The sequence below is a fragment of the Dendrobates tinctorius genome, unplaced genomic scaffold (genome assembly GCF_039654945.1).
Source record: "Dendrobates tinctorius isolate UK_male_01 unplaced genomic scaffold, ASM3965494v1 ptg000083l, whole genome shotgun sequence".
NCBI lineage: Eukaryota > Metazoa > Chordata > Amphibia > Anura > Dendrobatidae > Dendrobates > Dendrobates tinctorius.
In genome coordinates this window covers 14,898,455-14,917,485 of record NW_027361751.1, presented here as the reverse complement: position 1 = coordinate 14,917,485, position 19,031 = coordinate 14,898,455, and the positions used below count along the sequence as shown (strand labels likewise).

General features: G+C 46.1%; 1 protein-coding gene across 1 annotated transcript in view; it reads left to right on the top strand.

The window, feature by feature from the left end:
• Positions 1–14,343: 14,343 nt before the first annotated feature.
• TBCA (tubulin folding cofactor A) overlaps positions 14,344–19,031 on the top strand; it is a 79,275-nt gene continuing 74,587 nt past the window's right edge. The window contains exon 1 of the mRNA XM_073584143.1: positions 14,344–14,503. Coding sequence (XP_073440244.1) covers positions 14,451–14,503 — 53 coding nt within the window. The 5' untranslated portion in view covers positions 14,344–14,450. The remainder of the gene's footprint in view (positions 14,504–19,031) is intronic.

Sequence of the window (19,031 nt, the reverse complement as noted above, 5' to 3'; positions counted from 1 at the left end):
AAGCCCCCGGTCCGACCTGAAAGATACGAAAAATAAGTTTGATTATACTCACCCTGCGGGGGGCAGTCCGGTCCAATGGGTGTTGCAGGTCCGGGTCCGGCGTCTCCCATCTTCTTACGCCGCCACCCTCCTGCTTGCTTCATTGATCCCCGGCATCACGCTCTTGCGAAGGCGTACTTCTCTGCCCTGTTGAGGGCAGAGCAAAGTACTGCAGTGCACAGGCGTAGGGAAAGGTCAGAGAGGCCCAGCTCTTGGGCAATGCAGTATTTTACTCTACCCTCAAGAGGGCAGATAACTACGCCAGTGCAGAAACGCGATGCCGAGAGTGATGAAGCAAGCAGGAGGGCGGCGGCGCAAGAAGATGGGACACCCATCAGACCGGACCGCCCCCCCGGGTGAGTATAATTAAACTTAGTTTTCTTATCTTTCAGGTCAGACCTGAAAGGCAGTGGCCGCATCTTATAGCTGCCAAAACAGATGACAGGTTCCCTTTAAGCAACAATAAACCTGTAAATTATGCCATTGATATATTTGCACAATATTCATATTTTCTATATATAGTACAATCACTTCACATTTAAGATAGTCCTCAGCACCTTTTTTCATCTACTCATTATTTATAAGAGGATTTTTACAGCTCTCTTTACTTTTATACAGCTATGCACAGGCACTCTTTTACGATTACTTTGATTGCAATATTGCACTTTTTCACTTTATAAACTTTTATTACATGATGTTTACTGGTTTTATAGTTATGCAACTCAATTGGCTCTTGAAAATCCGAATAGATCAAGGGAGCATAAGCCAAAAAGTAAATTCAAACAACTTTATTAGAGAATACTAAAAACACACAACCTAGAAACTGATTCATATCCGAGAAACTGCCTAACAGCCACATGTACCCAAAGTACCAGCTAGTGTGACCTATCTGTGAACATGAAATATCAAAAGAATATCAGCATCAGAGGCCGGCCTAGCTAGGGTATTGGTTCAGGGTGGGCGAAACTTCTGAGTGGGCGCCTAACCAGAGAACCTAAGCAGATGACCTGTTGCCAAAAATAATCTATATATAAAAAGACCAATATTGATATTATGTCCCCACTGTGTGCCGGTCTGACGGAAGCGCAGCTCCTGACATCGGAGCAGAGTCGCCGCCGAAATCAGCGTGGGAGCGAGGAGAGGCGAGTATAGTTTTTTCTATTATTTATATAGTGAGTCCTCGTTGAATGATTATGATACCCCGTATGGGGGGGGGCGACAGCATGATACCCGTATGAGGGGGCAGCATGATATACCCCCATGAGGAGGGGGCAGCATGATACCCCGTATGATGGGGGGCAGCATAATACCCCGCATGAGTGGGTAGTATGATACCACGCATGGGGGGGCAGCATGATACTCCGCATGAGGGGGGGCAGCATGATACCCCGTATAAGGGAGGGCAGCATGATACTGCATATAAGGGAGGGCAGCATGATACCCTATGAGGGGGGCAGCATTATATTCTGAAGGGGCTACAATATATTCTTTGGGGGGGCTGTATTATACCATATGAAGGGGGCTACATTATAGAGAAAGAAAGAACAGAGAGAGAGAGAAACAACAGAGAGAGAGAAAGAAAGAGGAAAGAAAGAACAGAGAGAAAGAAAGAGGAAAGAAAGAACAGAGAGAGAAAGAAAGATTAGAGAGAGAAAGAAAGAAGAGAGAGAGAGAAATAAAAGAAAGATTAGAGCGAGAAAGAAAGAAGGACAAAACAGAGAAAGAGAAAGAAACAGAGAGAGAAAGAAAGAAAGATTCTATAAAGATACTATAGCATCCCGGCTCCCATTGTAGTGCCCACCTGAGCCTCCCGATGCAGGACATATCATGATCCGCTCACATGGCCGACATCCCCGAGTCCAAGGCGATCCCACTGTCCGCGCTGGAGGAGGAGGACACGGCGATGGATCTGAAGCATTCCCTGAAGTGCCTCCAGGGTTCAGTCACAATCTCCTCCTGAAATTACCTCCTTTCCGGTCAGCTTCTAACACGTCACTTCTAGTAGAACGTCATGTGCGAATTTTAATGTTCTCCTCGGGGCTCCGCCGTGTACTCCTGTGTCTGCGGGAAAAGTAAGTTACCGGCCGGGGCAGTGGGACAGACTCTCTCTCAAGATCGGGACTGTCCCGCTGGATCCGGGACTATTGGGGGGTATGAATGCTCCCCACCATACACCTTGTACACTAATGGCTCCACACAACTCATACACACACGGTTCCGCTTTCGATGCCTCGTACACACACGGCTCCGCTCCGTACACCTTGCACACACACAGCTCCACTCAGTACACACATGGCTTCACTCTGTAAACCTCGTACACGTGCGGGTCTGCTCCATACACCTTGTACAAACATGGTTCCACTCCGTAAACCTTGTACACATGTGGCTTTGCTCCATACACCTAGCACACACGCGGTTCCGCTCTGTACACATCGTACACGCGCGGTTCCGTTCTGTACACTCCATACACATGGCTCCGTTCCGTACACCCCGCACACACACAGCTCCACTCCATACACATATGGCTCCACTCCATACACCTCATACACACACGGCTCCGCTCAGTACACCCACTGCTCCGCTCCGTGTACCTCATACACACGGCTCCACTCCGTACACCTCGTACACCCACGGCTCCGCTCCGTACACCTCGTACACACACGGCTCTGCTCCGTACACCTTGTACACACACACGGCTCCGCTCACCTCGTACACACACAGCTCCGCTCCATACACACGGCTCCGCTCCGTATACCCATGGCTCTGCTCCGTACACCTCGTACACACACGGCTCTGCTCCGTACACCTCATACACCCATGGCTCCGCTCTGTACACCTCATACACCCACGGCTCCATTCCGTACACCTCGTACACACACGGCTCTGCTCCGTACACCTTGTACACACATGGCTCCGCTCACCTCGTACACACACAGCTCCGCTCCATACACACACGGCTCTGCTCTGTACACCTCGTACACACACGGCTCTGCTCCGTACACCTTGCACACACACGGCTCCGCTCACCTCGTACACACACAGCTCCACTACATACACACACGGCTCCGCTCCGTACACCCACGGCTCTGCTCCGTACACCTCATACACATGGCTCCGCTCCGTACACCTCGTACACCCATGGCTCCGCTTCGTACACTTCCTACACACACGGCTCCTCTCACCTCGTACACACACGGCTCCGCTCCGTACTCCTTGTACACACATGGCTCAGCTCCGTACACTTTGTACACACAGGGCTCTGTTCCGTACACCTCATACACACACGACTCCGCTCAGTACACCCACTGCTCCGCTCCGTATACCTCGCACACACACGGCTCCGCTCCGTACACCTCGTACACCCACGGCTCCGCTCCGTACACCTCGTACACACATGGCTCTGCTCCGTACACCTTGCACACACACAGCTCCGCTCACCTCGTACACACACAGCTCCGCTCCATATACGCACGGCTCCGCTCTGTACACCTCGTACACACACGGCTCTGCTCCGTACACCTTGTACACACACGGCTCCGCTCAGCTCGTACACACACAGCTCCACTACATACACACACGGCTCTGCTCCGTACACCCACGGCTCTGCTCCGTACACCTCATACACATGGCTCCGCTCAGTACACCTCGTACACCCATGGCTCCGCTTCGCACACTTCGTACACACACGGCTCCTCTCACCTCGTACACACACGGCTCCGCTCCGTACTCCTTGTACACACATGGCTCAGCTCCGTACACTTTGTACACACAGGGCTCTGTTCCATACACCTCATACACACACGGCTCCGCTCAGTACACCCACTGCTCCGTATACCTCGCACACACACGGCTCCGCTCCGTACACCTCGTACACCCACGGCTCCGCTCCATACACCTCGTACACACACGGCTCTGCTCCGTACACCTCGTACACACACGGCTCCGCTACGTACACCACATACACCCACGGCTCCACTCTGTACACCTCGTACACCCACGGCTCCGTTCCGTACACCTCGTACACACATGGCTCTGCTCCGTACACCTTGTACACACACAGCTCCGCTCCATACACACACGGCTCTGCTCCGTACACCTAGTACACACACGGCTCTGCTCCGTACACCTTGTACACACACAGCTCCGCTCACCTCGTACACACACAGCTCCGCTCCATACACACACGGCTCCCGCTTCGTACACCTCGTACACACATGGCTCAGCTCCGTACACTTTGTACACACAGGGCTCTGTTCCGTACACCTCATACACACACGGCTCCGCTCAGTACACCCACTGCTCTGCTCCGTATACCTCGTACACACACGGCTCCGCTCCGTACACCTCGTACACCCACGGCTCCGCTCTGTACACCTCGTACACACACTGCTCTGCTCCGTACACCTTGAACACACACGCTCTGCTCCGTACACGTTGTACACACACACAGCTCCGCTCACCTCGTACACACACAGCTCCGCTCCATACACACGGCTCTGCTCCATACACCCACGGCTCTGCTCCGTACACCTCGTACACACACGGCTTCGCTCTGTACACCTCGTACACACACGGCTCCGTTCCGTACACCTCGTACACACACGGCTCTGCTCCGTACACCTTGTACACAAACAGCTCCGCTCACCTCGTACACACACAGCTCCGCTACATACACACATGGCTCCACTCCGTACACCCACGGCTCTGCTCTGTACACCTCGTACACACACGGCTCCGCTCTGTACACTTCGTACACACACAGCTCCGCTCCGTACACCTCGTACACACACAGCTCCGCTACATACACACACGGCTCCGCTCCGTACACCTCATACACACACGGCTCCACTCCGTACACTTCGTACACACACGGCTCCTCTCACCTTGTACACACACGCTCCGCTCCGTACTCCTCGTGCGCACATGGCTCCGCTCCATACACACACGGCTCTGCTACATCCACCCTGTAAACTCCTCCTGACCCCACACATATTTTCCCCCTCATCCAGCACCATGACAACCAGCACAGCAGCATCCTGCACACACTGCACTGAGGCCCCGGATCATGTAATCCCTGACTCCTCCCCTCCTGTGACCTCATCACTGGTCCTGTGCTAGTGGTGGGCAGTCCGGCTCTTTTTGGTGATCTGGCTCTCACGGCTCTGCTCACCAAAAAGAGCTGGCTCTTTTTGGATCCTAAATGGATCCCTATTGATTATGTGCTCAGGCGTCCATAACTCCACCCACCTGCCGCATAAGCCCCGCCCACTTTCTAAGTCCCAATTACATTGTGGAGTGGGCGGAGTTTTGTCCAGGTGGGCGGAGTTACGCCTGCCGAACGTCGAGATTTTACACCCAGTGAGAGCCAGTCAAGGATTTTAGTGGCTCTCACTGGGGTGCTGGCTCCCATCATTCGCAGCAGGGAGCGGGCTCTTTGTGTCGGATCCTTCACGACCGACACATCACTATCCTGTGCGCACAGTAGGGCATAGCAGAGCTGGGAGATTATGAATTCTCCCTGCTCTGCTGCAGATACAGTTACAGCTTCGGTGGGCCCCCTCAGAGCGCGGGACCCGGGTCCACCGCCCCCTCTGCCCCCCCCCCCCGGTAGCTACGCCACTGATCAGCATACATAGTGCTCTGCAGGAATACAAGAGGAAGAACCACATATAAGTCAATGACTATACAATCGTGTAGTAATTCATATATCAGAATAGAATGATATTCATATAGCCTCAGCTGTAAGAAAAGGGGAAGAGATAACCTATAAATTACTGGCCAGTAAAAAAATTACATCTTAAAACAGTGTCAGCCAGTAGCAGCAAGTAAGAGTGCAACGATGCATGTTGATTGAATTTACTTTTTGGCTTATGCTCCCTTGATCTATTCGGATTTTGATGTATTTGGGTAGTGCCACTAATCTAGGCTTTATGTTTATAGTTAGTCTAAATTGGCTCTTGGTTGTCATTATTTTTCAATCACGTGCAATGTCACTTTAACATTATTATTTGCTATGTAAACAGGTTAATAATTCTACAGTACGCCCCTTGATGATTATAAAATTGGTTTTGCAATGCCCAATGTACAAAACGTTGGTGTTCTCATACGCATTTTGCTGTATAAATGTTCAGCAGCATTGGTTGCTTGCCTCCTTATGCACTGTCACTTTAACCCCTTCCCGACATTTACAGTGTATGTACGTCATGATCGGGAAGAACTTCTTGACCAATGCAATATTATACATCATGGCACTTGCCCGACACAGGGTGATGTGTATCGGCAATCATCGCAGGGTGTCAGCTGATTTGACGACATCCGGGTCACCAGGCACTAGCAAGTTATGCTAGTTTTGCATAGTGCATTATCTAACTAACCTGTGTCTGCAACACTGACAGGCTATAAGGTATTGAAAAGCTCCTGCATTGCTATACCTTATAACTGTGATCAGACTGCAAAAAGTGCAAGTCCCATAGTGGGACTAAGTAAAAAAGCAAAAAAAAGTGAAGAAAGTTGTAAAAATATTTTTTTAAAAATCACATAATAATACAAAAAAATAAAAAATATATGATACCCATAAATAAATATTATTATGAATAAAAAACAATAAAAGTACACATATTAGGTATCGCTGCATCTTGTTTGCATTTTTTTCTTTTTTTTGCTTTACTACTATGGTCAGATGATACTTTTGAAGAGTAGAAGCTAATTTTTGCCCAGAGCTGACAAACAACAATAATATTAACAATATAGATATTAACCACCAGTAAGATTATAATACTTATGTGGTCCTGCATAGGATTACTCTGTTTCTGCATGTCTGGTATTTATCTAATTTCTAATAAGTTACATTTTATAATACGCTAAGCACCTGTTTGCTCTTTCGTTGGTAATAACTTTTAAAAGGTTGTCTTGGAGTATATAAATGATCTGTACTATCATGCTCTCGAGTGTTTGGTTTAAAGGGAATCTCTCACCCCTTTTTTCGAATATGAGCTGCCGGCACCGCCATCAGGGGCTTATCTACAGCATTCTGTAATGCTGAAGATAAGCCCCCAATGTACCCTGAAAGATAAGAAAAAAGAGTTAGATTATACTCACCCCGGCGTCCGGTCCGGTCTGATGGGGGTCGCCGTCCGGTCCGGCGCCTCCCATCTTCATACGATGCCGTCCTCTTCTTTCCTTCCTGTAGTGGCTCCTGTGCAGGCGCACTGCTCTGCCCTGTTAGGGCAGAGCAGAGTCCTGCAGTGCGCAGGCGCTGGGAGAGGTCCGGCGCCTGCGAACTGCAGTATTCTGCTTTGCCCTCAACAGGGCAGTGCAGTGCACCTGCGCCGAGCCACAACAGGAAGGAAAGAAGAGGATGGCATTGTATGAAGACTGCAACACCCAAAAGGGTGACAGATTCCCTTTAATAAATTACATACTATGCTGAATTTATAGGGGAATTCTGACAGCGTGCGCATTGCACAATTCGGCAGCCTAGGACATTTCTGCTTACCCTGGAAAACCTCTTTAGCCCATTAACTCTGTAACATAAATAGCTAATACAGTATGGAGAGGGTGCAGGTGCATGCAACCCTCTCAGTGCCGACCCTGCTCCGTCAAAAGCTGTTATACATCCTGCACCCACTCATAACGGCAGCAACTAGAGCTAATCCCCATCCAAAAATACAAAAAACAAGCTCATTTTGTTCTGATGTGTCCACTATATCAAAAAATTAAATTATTTAACACATATCAAAATGCCAGAATTGTCGCGTTTTAGTCCCTGCACCTCCCCAAAAAATTTAAATAAAATGTAATGAAAACGTCTGTTGTACCCCATAATGGTATCATTAAAAACTACAGTGCGGCATGCAAAAAAATAAATCCTCACACAGTTCATTAATGGAAAAATAAAAAGTTATGTGTCTCAGAAAATGTAAACACAAACTAATTTTTTGTTTTCAAAGTTCAGAAGTTTTTTAACACCATAACGACGAAGTGTCAGTTCCCGCATCATGACATGCTATGTCCATCATGGATTAAAGCTGTCACTGTCACTGACAGCTGAGTAGCATAGTAAAACCCATTTCATTGGTCCCAGCACTCAGATTGCTGTCATCTGTCAGTCAATCTGACTGATCACAGCATGATCATGCAGGAGGTACTGAAATATTAGCACCTCCCGGTACGATCACCACAGGTGATCAGCTCAGCTAACAGCTCTTGCAGTGACAGCCAGGGACTGATTAACCCTCCACATGCAGTGATCACAACATTTGGAAGGTTGTGAGAGGCAATGGGTTCCCTCTCTCACCCCCATCGGCTCTCTTGTGACAAAATCATGGGGAGCCAAAAGTTTTCATGGCACCCAAACAATGACCTCCTTGTGTGCCAGATAAGTTGGCCTATTAGATCCAGCCATAGGCAAGGTCTAACAGAGTGACTAATTAAAAAAAAGTTAAGAAGAAGATTGAAACAATTATAAAAGACAAAAACAAAGCACAAAATAAAGAAAAAAAATTACACCACTAAATACATGTTTAGGTAAAAAAAAAAATAAACAACAAAAGTACAAATATTTGGTATAGCTGCATTCAGATGAACCAAGCTGTAAAACTGTCACACTAGCTAACCCTTAAAATGAACACTGTAAAAAAAAAAAAAAAAAAAAAAAGTGGCAAAAAACTATGTTCTTTTACCGCTGGAAAAACAGTGAAATAAAAAGAACTCAAAAAGAAGAATATAAATAAAAATGGTATTGCTAAAAACATCATCTTGTCCTGCAAAAAACAAGCGGCCATACAGATCCATCAGTGGAAAAATTAAAACTTAAAGCTCTTAGAATACTTTTTCTATAAAATTGCTTTCATTGTGTAGAAGCGAGAAAGCATAAAAAAATAATATAAATGTGGTGTAATCGTACTGGCATGAAAAAAAAACCAATTCCCATTATTGCTGGTTTCTTTCCATTTTGATTCCCAAAAATCAGAATAGAAAGTGATAAAAAATTGTTATGTGCCTGAAAATGGTACCAATAAAAATGTCAACTTGTCCCACAAAAAACAAGCCCTCACATGACTCTGGATGCAGAAATATAGAAAAATTATAGCTCTCAGAATACAGCGATGCAAAAACTTGTTTTTGCAACTTAAAAAAAGTGTCTTTTAATGTGTGACAGCAGACAAGCATAAAGTCGACTAATCCCTTAAACCTCACGAAGAACAGTCTAAAGAATAAAAAACAATTCTTCTCCTGCTGTTGATATGTTTGTTGGTCGCATTGAAACTCTGCTCACATTTATCCTGAGCTTTACGCTGAGCGCATACAAAAAGTAGTTGTTGACCACATATGTGGAATTGCTCCACTCAAGAAAAAATGCATAACAAATTTTGTGGTCCATTTTCTCCTATTAGCCCATTTGAAAATTAAAAACTTGGGGCTAAAACAACATTTTAGTAGAAAAAAATGTAGCTCTACTTTTCACAGCCCATTGTTATACAATTCTGTGAAATACCTGTGGGTTTAAAATGCTCACTACTTCCCTAGTGGAATACTTCGAAAGGTTCAGTTTCCAAAATAGTGGGGGTTTCTGGTGTTCTGGAACCTTGCCGGTTCTCCAAATGAGACATGGCGTCCACAATCTACTCCAGACAATTTTGCACTCCAAAAATCAAATAGCATTCCCTCCCTTTCAAGCCCTTTGCCCAAACAAGAGTTTCTGAGCACCTATGGGGTATCCTGTACTCAGGAGAAATGGCACACCAGATTATGTGGTCCACTTTCTCCCGTCACGTTTGTGAAAATGAAATATTTGGGGCTAAAATATTATTGGGGAAAAAAATCTAATTTTAAATTTTCACAGTTCAATATTTAAAAATTCCATGAAGCACCTGTAAGTTCAAGGTACTCAACACACCTCTATATACAGCTCTGGAAAAATTAAGAGACCACTTCCAAATGTTCAGTTTGTCTGATTTTTCTCTTTATAGGTATATTTTTGAGTAAAATGTAAATTGCTCTTTTAGTCTACAAACTTCTGACAACATGTCTCCTAATTTCGAAGCAATAAATTTTGTTTTTGTTTTTTTTTCTGAAAAGGAGAAATGGTCAAAATTAAAAAAAATGCTTTCAGAACTGAAATAACGCAAAGATAACAAGTTCATAATCATTTAGAAACATCAATACTAATGTTTTAACTCAGGAAGAGTTCAGAAATCAACATTTTGTGGAATAACCATGATTTTTAAAAACAGCTTTCGTGCGTCTTGGCATGCTTTCCACCAGTCTTTCACACTGCTTCTGGGGCAAAAATGTAAGCAGTTCTTCTTTGTTTGATGGCTTGTTACTATCCATCATCTTCTTGATTACATTCCAGAGGTTTTCAATGGGGTTCAGGTCTGGAGAATGGGCTGCCCATGACAGGATTTTGTTGTGGTGGTCTCTTAATTTTTGCCAGAGCTGTAAATTCCTTGAGGGATGTAGTTTCCAAAATGGGCACTCAGGAGAAATTGCACAACAAATCCATTTTTGCACAATATGGTCCATTTTCTCCTGTTACCCTTGCGAAAATAAAACATTTGGGGCTAAAGTAACATTTTTGTGGGAAAAATGTCATCTTCTATTTTCATGGCTCAAATGTATAAAATTCTGTGAAGCTCCTGGGGGTTCGAGGTGCTCACCACACATCTGGATAAGTTCCGTGAGGGGTCTAGTTTTCAAATTGGGGTCAATTATGGGGGGGGGGGTTTCCATTGTTTAGGCACTTCAGGGACTCTTCAAATGCTACTTTGTTTTGGTTCTCAATTTCAGCCAATTTTGCGTTCAAAAAGTCAAACGGTGCTCCTTCCCTTCCAAACCCTACCGTGCGCCTAAACACAGTAGTTTTCCCCCACATATGGAGTATCAACGTACATTTTTAGGTCCATTTCTTCCTGTTACACTTGTGAAAACAAAATATTCGGGGCTAAAGTAACATTTTTGTGAAAAAAAAGTAAAATGTTCATTTTCTCCTTTCACATTCCTTTAATTCCCGTGAAGAGCCTGAAGGGTTAATAAACTTCTTGAATGTGGTTTTGAGCACTTTGAGGGGTGCAGTTTTTAGAATGGTGTCAATTTTGGGTATCTTCTATCATACTGTATATGGTGGAATGTAAACGTTTCATCTTCAACTTGCTTAAACTGCGTTCACAATAACAGTAATTTTGGCTAGGGATGCCCAAACCTTTACATGCAACTGTAGGCCCCTGAAAGTCACTTCAAATGTGATGTGGTCCTTAAAAGAAATGGTTTTAGAAATTTTGTTGGAAAAATGAGAAACCCTTATGTTACTAACCAAAAAAAGTTTAAAAAATGATGTCGATGTAAAGTAAACATGTTTCTAAATGTTAGTTTTCTGTATTTTGTGTGACATAGATCTGATCTAAGGGCATAAAAATTTAAAGTTTAATCACTTTCCGACGTTGGACATAATATTACGCACAAGTGGGACACCCTCCCTTTGATGTGGGCTCCGGCGGTGAGCCCTCATCTTCACCGGGACATGTCAGCTGTTGTGAACAGCTGACATGTGCCCAGAATAGTCGCTGGTGCAGTCGCAATCCACCCGCGGCTATTAACCCGTTAAATGCCACAGTCAAATTCTGACAGCGGCATTTAACACGCGTTTCCAGCCATCGGGTCACTGGTGGGTTGGCATGACAGCCAGAGGTCTCCTGGAGACATCTTTGGTTGTCACTGCCGGATTGCCATGAGCGCCACCCGGTGGTCGACGCTCTTAGCAAGTGAGTAATTTTACTACATAGAGGCGATCTGAGCATCGCCTGTATGTAGCAGAACCCGATCGGGTTATGGCAGCTTCTAGCCTCCCATGGAGATTATTGAAACATGCCAACAGTAAAACAAAAAAAGAGAGAAAAATTAAAAAATGTTAAAAAATGCAAAAAATATAAAAGTTCAAATCACCCCCCTTTCGCCCCATTCAAAATAAAACAATAAAAAAAAATCAAAACATACACATATTTGGTATTGCTGTGTTCAGAATCACCCGATCTATCAATAAAAAGGATTAACCTGATCGCTATACGCCGTAGCGAGAAAAAAAGTCAAAACACCAGAATTACGTCTTTTTAGTCACCGCGACATTGCATTAAAATGCAATAATGGGCGATCAAAAGATCGTATCAGCACCACAATTGTATCATTAAAAACGTCAGCTCGGCCCGTAAAAAATATGCCCTCGCCCAACCCGAGATCATGAAAAATGGAGATGCTACCGGTATCGCAAAATGGCGCAAATTCTTTTTTTTAACAAAGTTTAGAATATTTTTTCACCACTTGGATAATAAAGAATATAAATGTTAGGCGTCGGATTCCTGCCTCTGCACAGGAGGGATCTCGAGCCTTGCCTTCTGCGGTCTCCCATTCAGTCCCAGCTGCAGAGGAGGCTGCTCAGCAAAGACATCGTTCCTGGTGTCTTGTTCAGGCCAGTGGTGTTGGTTCAGTAACTGCTGTCATCTCAGGGTCAGTGATAGCAGCCTGCACTGGTCAGCAGCAAGCAGCTCCAGGGACTAAGTCCTTCTTTCGGGCTACTGAGCATGCCCGTGGGACAACCTCTCATTGCAGGTCGGAGGTCACATGCTCAGGTCCTCAAGCAGCTCGGATTGGACCATCAGGAAGGTCCCGGAAGGATGCTGCTATAAAAGGTTTGCATGGCCGCTCGGCCATGCGCTAATATAGACTCTGATGGTTAGTTGTGTGTGTGATAACGGATGTATGAGACTGGTGACTAACTCATTATGAAATCCCTACCCTCGGTTGTGTATGAGTTAGTGTTTAGGGAGATAGAGTCAGCGCCATTAGTGGCATAATCTATGTGCCACAGAGCATACCGCTCTCCGCATGAGCGTTAGCACCGGATAGCGCCAGTCAGCACAAGGCACCACCGGACCGCATGTGCAGCAACGTTCCTCGCAGCGGTGCCGTGTGCAAGCCAAGCACTTACCTCCCTGTTCTGGGTGGTTAGTAGTGTCCACTGAACCGATGCAGTGCGCATGTGGTGTCAAACGCTAGTGGGATTAGAGGGACTCTAACCCTGTGTCCTTGGGGCAGGGCCCTGTGTCTCCTAACTAGTGTTCAGCTTGCCGAGCCCTCTGAGGTTAACAGGCTCCGGCACTTGCTTTCTGCGGCTCTGTGCAGTAATAGAGTTCGCTCCTGTACACACCGGGTCAGCGGTTACCCCGCCAGTGTTCAGTGTTCGCCATTACCGAGCAGCAGTATACCATCTCTGCACGGTGGACTCCAGGTTGCGAACGCACCTTATTATTATATTTTATTTGGTGCGTTCCGCCAACCCTAACACTAGACATGTTCGGTGTCTATGAACTTGTAATGACCTGGAGAATCATAATGGCAGGTCAGTTTTAGCATTTAGTGATCCTAGGAAAAAAGCCAAACAAAAAACAAGTGTGGGATTGCACTTCTTTTGCAATTTCACCGCACTTGGAATTTTCTCCCCGTTTTCTAGTACACGATATGGTAAAACCAATGGTGTCGTTTAAAAGTACAACTCGTCCCGCAATAAATAAGCCCTCACACGGCCATATTAATGGAAAATATAAAAGTTATGGCTCTGGGAAGAAGGGGAGTGAGAAACGAAAACGCAAAATACCTCCGGTCATGAAGGTGTTAAAAATTGGGACATTTTCACATTTTTTGCCAATTTTTCATAAATAATCTCAGGTCATATCAACCAAAATTTACCAGTAACATGAAGTACAGTATGTCACGGACATCCACATAAAGGGACAGCGGTCAGAAGTGGGAAAATGAGGCCCGGCCATTAACCTACAAGGTGTCTTGGTCCTTAAGGGGTTAAGTTAATAAAGTATCAGAAAACCCAATAAGTTTGGTATCCTTGTAATCGCTCTGTCCTGGAGAATCACGTTACCAGGTCATTTTTATCCCACTACTAACGCAGGAAATGAAAAATTAAAAAATCAACTACAGAATTGCATTTTTTTCCCTATACTTTTCTGTTTTTTTCAGTTCAGTAAATGGAAAGTGAATGGCGTCTTCTAAGCTACACCTCGTCTCGCATAACACAAGCCTGGTAGATTGAAGACTGAAAAATAAAAACGGGTTTATTGCTTTTGGAAGGAGGAGTTATAAATGAAATCACAAAAGCAAAAATAGCCTCGGTCCTGCTGGGGTTAACAGCATGCACTGCGCTCACAGCAGGGATCGCGCACACTGCACACCGCCCGACAACGAGGGCTCGCACGCATGCGCAGTTTGCACACCAGCTCCCGCTCCTCCCAGTGACGTCAGCCGCTGTCACGTTATACAGCTGGGCCGTAACTATGCGCATTGCGCATGCTCGGTGGCCACGGTAGTGACGGCATCGCGCTTGTATTATTATCCCCTGCTGAAAGATGGCGGACCCACGAGTGAGACAAATAAAGATCAAGACCGGTGTAGTGAAGCGGTGAGTGGAGTGGGCAGGCGTGTGAGTGACGCTGAGTCGCCCCTGTCAGTAATGCAGACACTGACGTAACGTGCCCGAACACGCCTCTGTCATGGCAGCGCCAAACATGACAGGAATCCCTGTGTATCTGCTGCACGTTGTTATCCGGTGCTCCTTCATCTCTACCAGTGGCGGTCCTGGTGTAACCTGCGTCCATAACGTGATGCCATGTGACGAGACTCCTGCCTAACTGCCATTGTTACCCATAGCAACCAATCACAGTGCTGCTGTCATGCCATACTCTACACATGAAAAAATGAAAGCGACTCTGTGATTGGTCACTCTGGTAAGCAATCACAGTACAGCTCTTATTTTTCAGAGGTAGAAAGCAGAATGAAAGCTGTGTTGTGATTGGTTTATGTGGGCAGTTTTGTTTTACATTCAGTCTAAGTGCCCATGTCGCAGAAATGCTGCGTAAATTGTCCGCAGCATTTCTGCAACTCCCTGCCGCGGGTAAAACGCATGCGGAATTTGCATGCATTTTCCCGCAAAACACAAGCATTTTTAGCTTGCAGAATGCTAGCGCTTTCCAAGCGATTTGAAGCATCGCTTGGAAAGTGATTGACAGGTTGGTGACACTTCTCCAGCATAGTGCTTGATAAGTGTGACCACCTTTTTACTATTAATGCTGCCTATGCAGCATCAATAGTAAAGATAGAATGTTAAAAATAATAAAAATAAAAAAATAGGGATATACTCACCTGCTGTCGGCCCCCGGAGTCCTCCCGGCCCTCATTGGCGCTGCCAGCGTCTTCCGTCCCCAGGGATGCCTTGCGACAATGACCTCTGATGACGTAGCATCACGCGAGACCGCTACATCATCAGTGGTCATTAGCGCAATGCATCCCTGGGAACGGAAGTTGCCGGCAGCGTGGCTGAGAGGCAGGAAGGCTGCGGCGGCCGACAGAAGGTGAGTATATCCCTATTTTTTATTTTAATTCTATTTTTTACAGGATTACCATACCCAGGGCATGGAGGAGAGTCTCCTCTCCTCCAGATCCTGGGTACCATCCGCACATGAAGCGCTCACTTTACGCATGGTGGGCATATTGGCACGATTCCACATAAATAACGAACATGCTGCGGATTTTACCGCTATGCGATTTCACAGCAGGAAAATCCGCAGCATGTGCACAGCAACTGCGGAATCCCATAGGATTGCATGGGGATTTATTTTATTAGCGTTTCCGCTGCAGCAAAAACGCCGCGGAAAAGCATAAAAAACGCAACGTGGGCAACAGCCTCACCCGTTTTTTTTAAGACTCTGTGCCCTTCATTTCTGCTGGATGGCCTCGTCCTTTGTTGCTGACGCATATAAAGCCATTGTGTACAGTGAGGGATGATAGAGCTTCATGTATGTGATGTTCATGAGTAGGGATCAGCAAACCTGAACAGGAAAGTTCGGAACTTGTACCAGACACCAAGTGTTCAGTGCTGAACCCCGAACACTGGCTTCTACACGGTTGTCCTTGTTACTGTTTAGGTTCACCAGCCAAATAAAGCTTGTTGAAAGGCTTTGATTTTGGTGGGGCCAACCAGTCATCTGATGTGTATGGCGGCTTCATGACTGTCCCCAGACAGATGTTGTAGAGAGATATCCGGACTATTTATTGTCACTGTCTTATGCTTCTGTTTACTGCCCTGATCAGCCCGCACCAGAGGAGTTTAGCGGCAGCTCTGTAAGGGTAGGTGCACACGGTCAGTAAACGCTGCGGGTTGGATGCTCCGTACATCCGCAGCGTCCAACCCACAGTGGCCAGATGTTACAGCATAGTGGATGGGATTTCAAAAAACCCCACGTTTACTATGTGTCCACAGATGCCCACGGCTCACCTGCGGTGACGGACATGGGGCACGTCTCTCAAGACCGCAGCATGTCAATTTATGTAGTGGAGACGCTCAGTCTCCGCTGCGTAAATTACCCATTCACTATCAGATGTGGTATAACTGCATTATCTTCCTAGTCACATGTGTATTAAGTGCGGGACCGCAGCTTACTATGCATGTCTGCTAATTTACATAATGGTGAATCTTGTGACACAGCCAGAAATACATGACACAGGAAGTGGAAGAAAGCACAAAAAAAGTCCCCTCCTTTTTAATAAATAACGTATATACTCGTGTATAAGCCTACCTGTGTATAAGCAGATCCCCCCCTAATTTTGCCACAAAAAACTGGGAAAACTTATTGACTCGCGTATAAGCCTAGGGTGGAAAATGCAGCAGCTACTGGTAGATTTCAAAAATAAAAATAGATACCAATAAAAGTAAAATTAATTGAGACATCAGTAGGTTAAATGTTTTTGAATATCCATATTGAATCAGGAGCCCCACATAATGCTCCATACAGTTCATGATGAGCCCCATAAGATGCTCCATGTAAAATACACCCCATATAATGCTGCACAAAGGTTAATAATGCCCCCAAAAGATGCTCAATAGAACAATATGCCCCATATGCTGCTTCATAAAGGTTTTGGCCCCATAAGATGCGCCATAGATTATTCCACCATAAGATGCCCCATAGGTTATTCCCCCATAAGATGCCCCATAGATTATACCCTTCGTATGCTGCTCCATAGACTATGCCCCCATATGCTGCCCCTATAAGATGCTCCATATATTATGGCCCCGTATGCTGCTGCTGCTGCAAAAAAAAAAAATGCCATACTCTCCTCTCCTGCTCCGGAACCTGAGATATTCACCTGTCCGGGGTCCATCGCTGCTCACCGCTGTCTACCCTTCCTGTGTCAGTGACTGTTCAGCCAGCAGAGGGCACAGAGTGCACTAACCACGTCACCGCGCCCTCTGCTGCTTAAACGTCACTGACACAGGATGCAGCAGACAGCGGTGAGCAGCGATGGACCCCGGACAGGTGAATATCGCTATATTTACCCCCTCCTGGCACGGTCTCTGCAGCCCCGCTTCTCCACAGTCTCCCTTCCTGCCTTCAGCGGTCACGTGATACATTCATGAATATGCGCATATTTGTGCGTTTAATGAGCGGTACCATGTGACCACTGAAGGCAGGAAGGGAGACCATGGAGAAGCGGGGGGAGCTGCAGAGACCTCGCCGGGAGGGTAAGTATGATCTCTGATACCCCCCCTCCTCCGCTGGCCGCCAGGTACATGACTCGTGTATAAGCCGAGAGGGGGAACTTTCAGCCCATTTAAGCCCAAAAAAATGGGCTGAAAATCTCAGCTTATACACGAATATATACGGTAATTTAAAAAAAAAAAAAATAGGGTGGGGTCCCCTTATATTTGTTAACCAGACAAGGAAAAAACATTCAGCTGCGGCCTAATGTTCTCAGGCTGGTGAGGTCCATGGATTTTGGCCCTCACCAGCCTAAAAATAGCAGCTCGCAGCTGCCCCACAATTGGCAGATCCAAAGATTCCCCAATTGTGCACTTTACCTGGCTCTTCCCACATGCCCTGTAGCGGTGGCAAGTGGGGCAATATTTGTGAGGTTGATGTCACCTTTGTATTGTTGGGTGACCTCAAGCCCTGAGGTTAGTAATGGAGAGGCGTCTGTAAGATACCTCTCCATTACTAATCCTATAGTTGTATAGTAAATAAATATACAGCTAGAATAAAGTATTTGAATTGAAATAATGACACAGATTTCTTTAATAGATCTTAATTAAACCATACTTACTTTGTCGTCTATTCCACCGACTCCCTTGTCTCCTGGAAGAAATTTAAAATAAAAAAGCAACAATATTCTTACTTGTCCAATGAGAAGATATACATGCTGTCCCATGATGAGTTCAGCTCTGCTACATCTGGATGCCTCTGGCTTAATGCATTATGCCACCATTGAGCATGACATCCAGAACACAGCTGAGCTTGAACATCATCATCGGAGATAACTAGGTCCCTGGCGGTCACGTGCACTGCAGTTCTCGCGATCAGCTTATCGATCATGAGAACTACAGTGTAGGTGTACTTCCGGCTGAAATAAGGTACACTATTATTTAAGTTAGTACACATGTGTGTAGTAGCTGCGTTCCTGTACTTAATACGCATGTGACTAAGAAGATACTGCGGTTTTTACCTCATCTAATGAAAGTGTATGGGTAATTTGCACAGCGGAAACGGAGCATCTCTGCTACATAAATTGACATGCTGCGGTCAGGAAAGACGCACCGCATGTCCGTCTTTGCAGGTGAGCCGCGGGCGTCTATGGATGCATAGTGGACTTAGGATTTCTTGAAATCCCATCCACTATGCTGTAACGTGACCGCTGCGGATGTATGGAGAGTCCAATCCGCAGCATTTGACCGTGGGAACATACTCTTAGGCTGGGATGACACATGTGAGGAATACGGCTGAGTTTCGCATGTTAATACCCGACATTGTTGCATAGCAATACATGGAGCCACCCGTTCCGCTCCTGAGTGCCGACGATAGTGCCGGGTATTAACATGAAAGATACGGCCGTATTCCTCGCATGTGTGATCCCGGCCTTATAGGTTTTGTGCACAA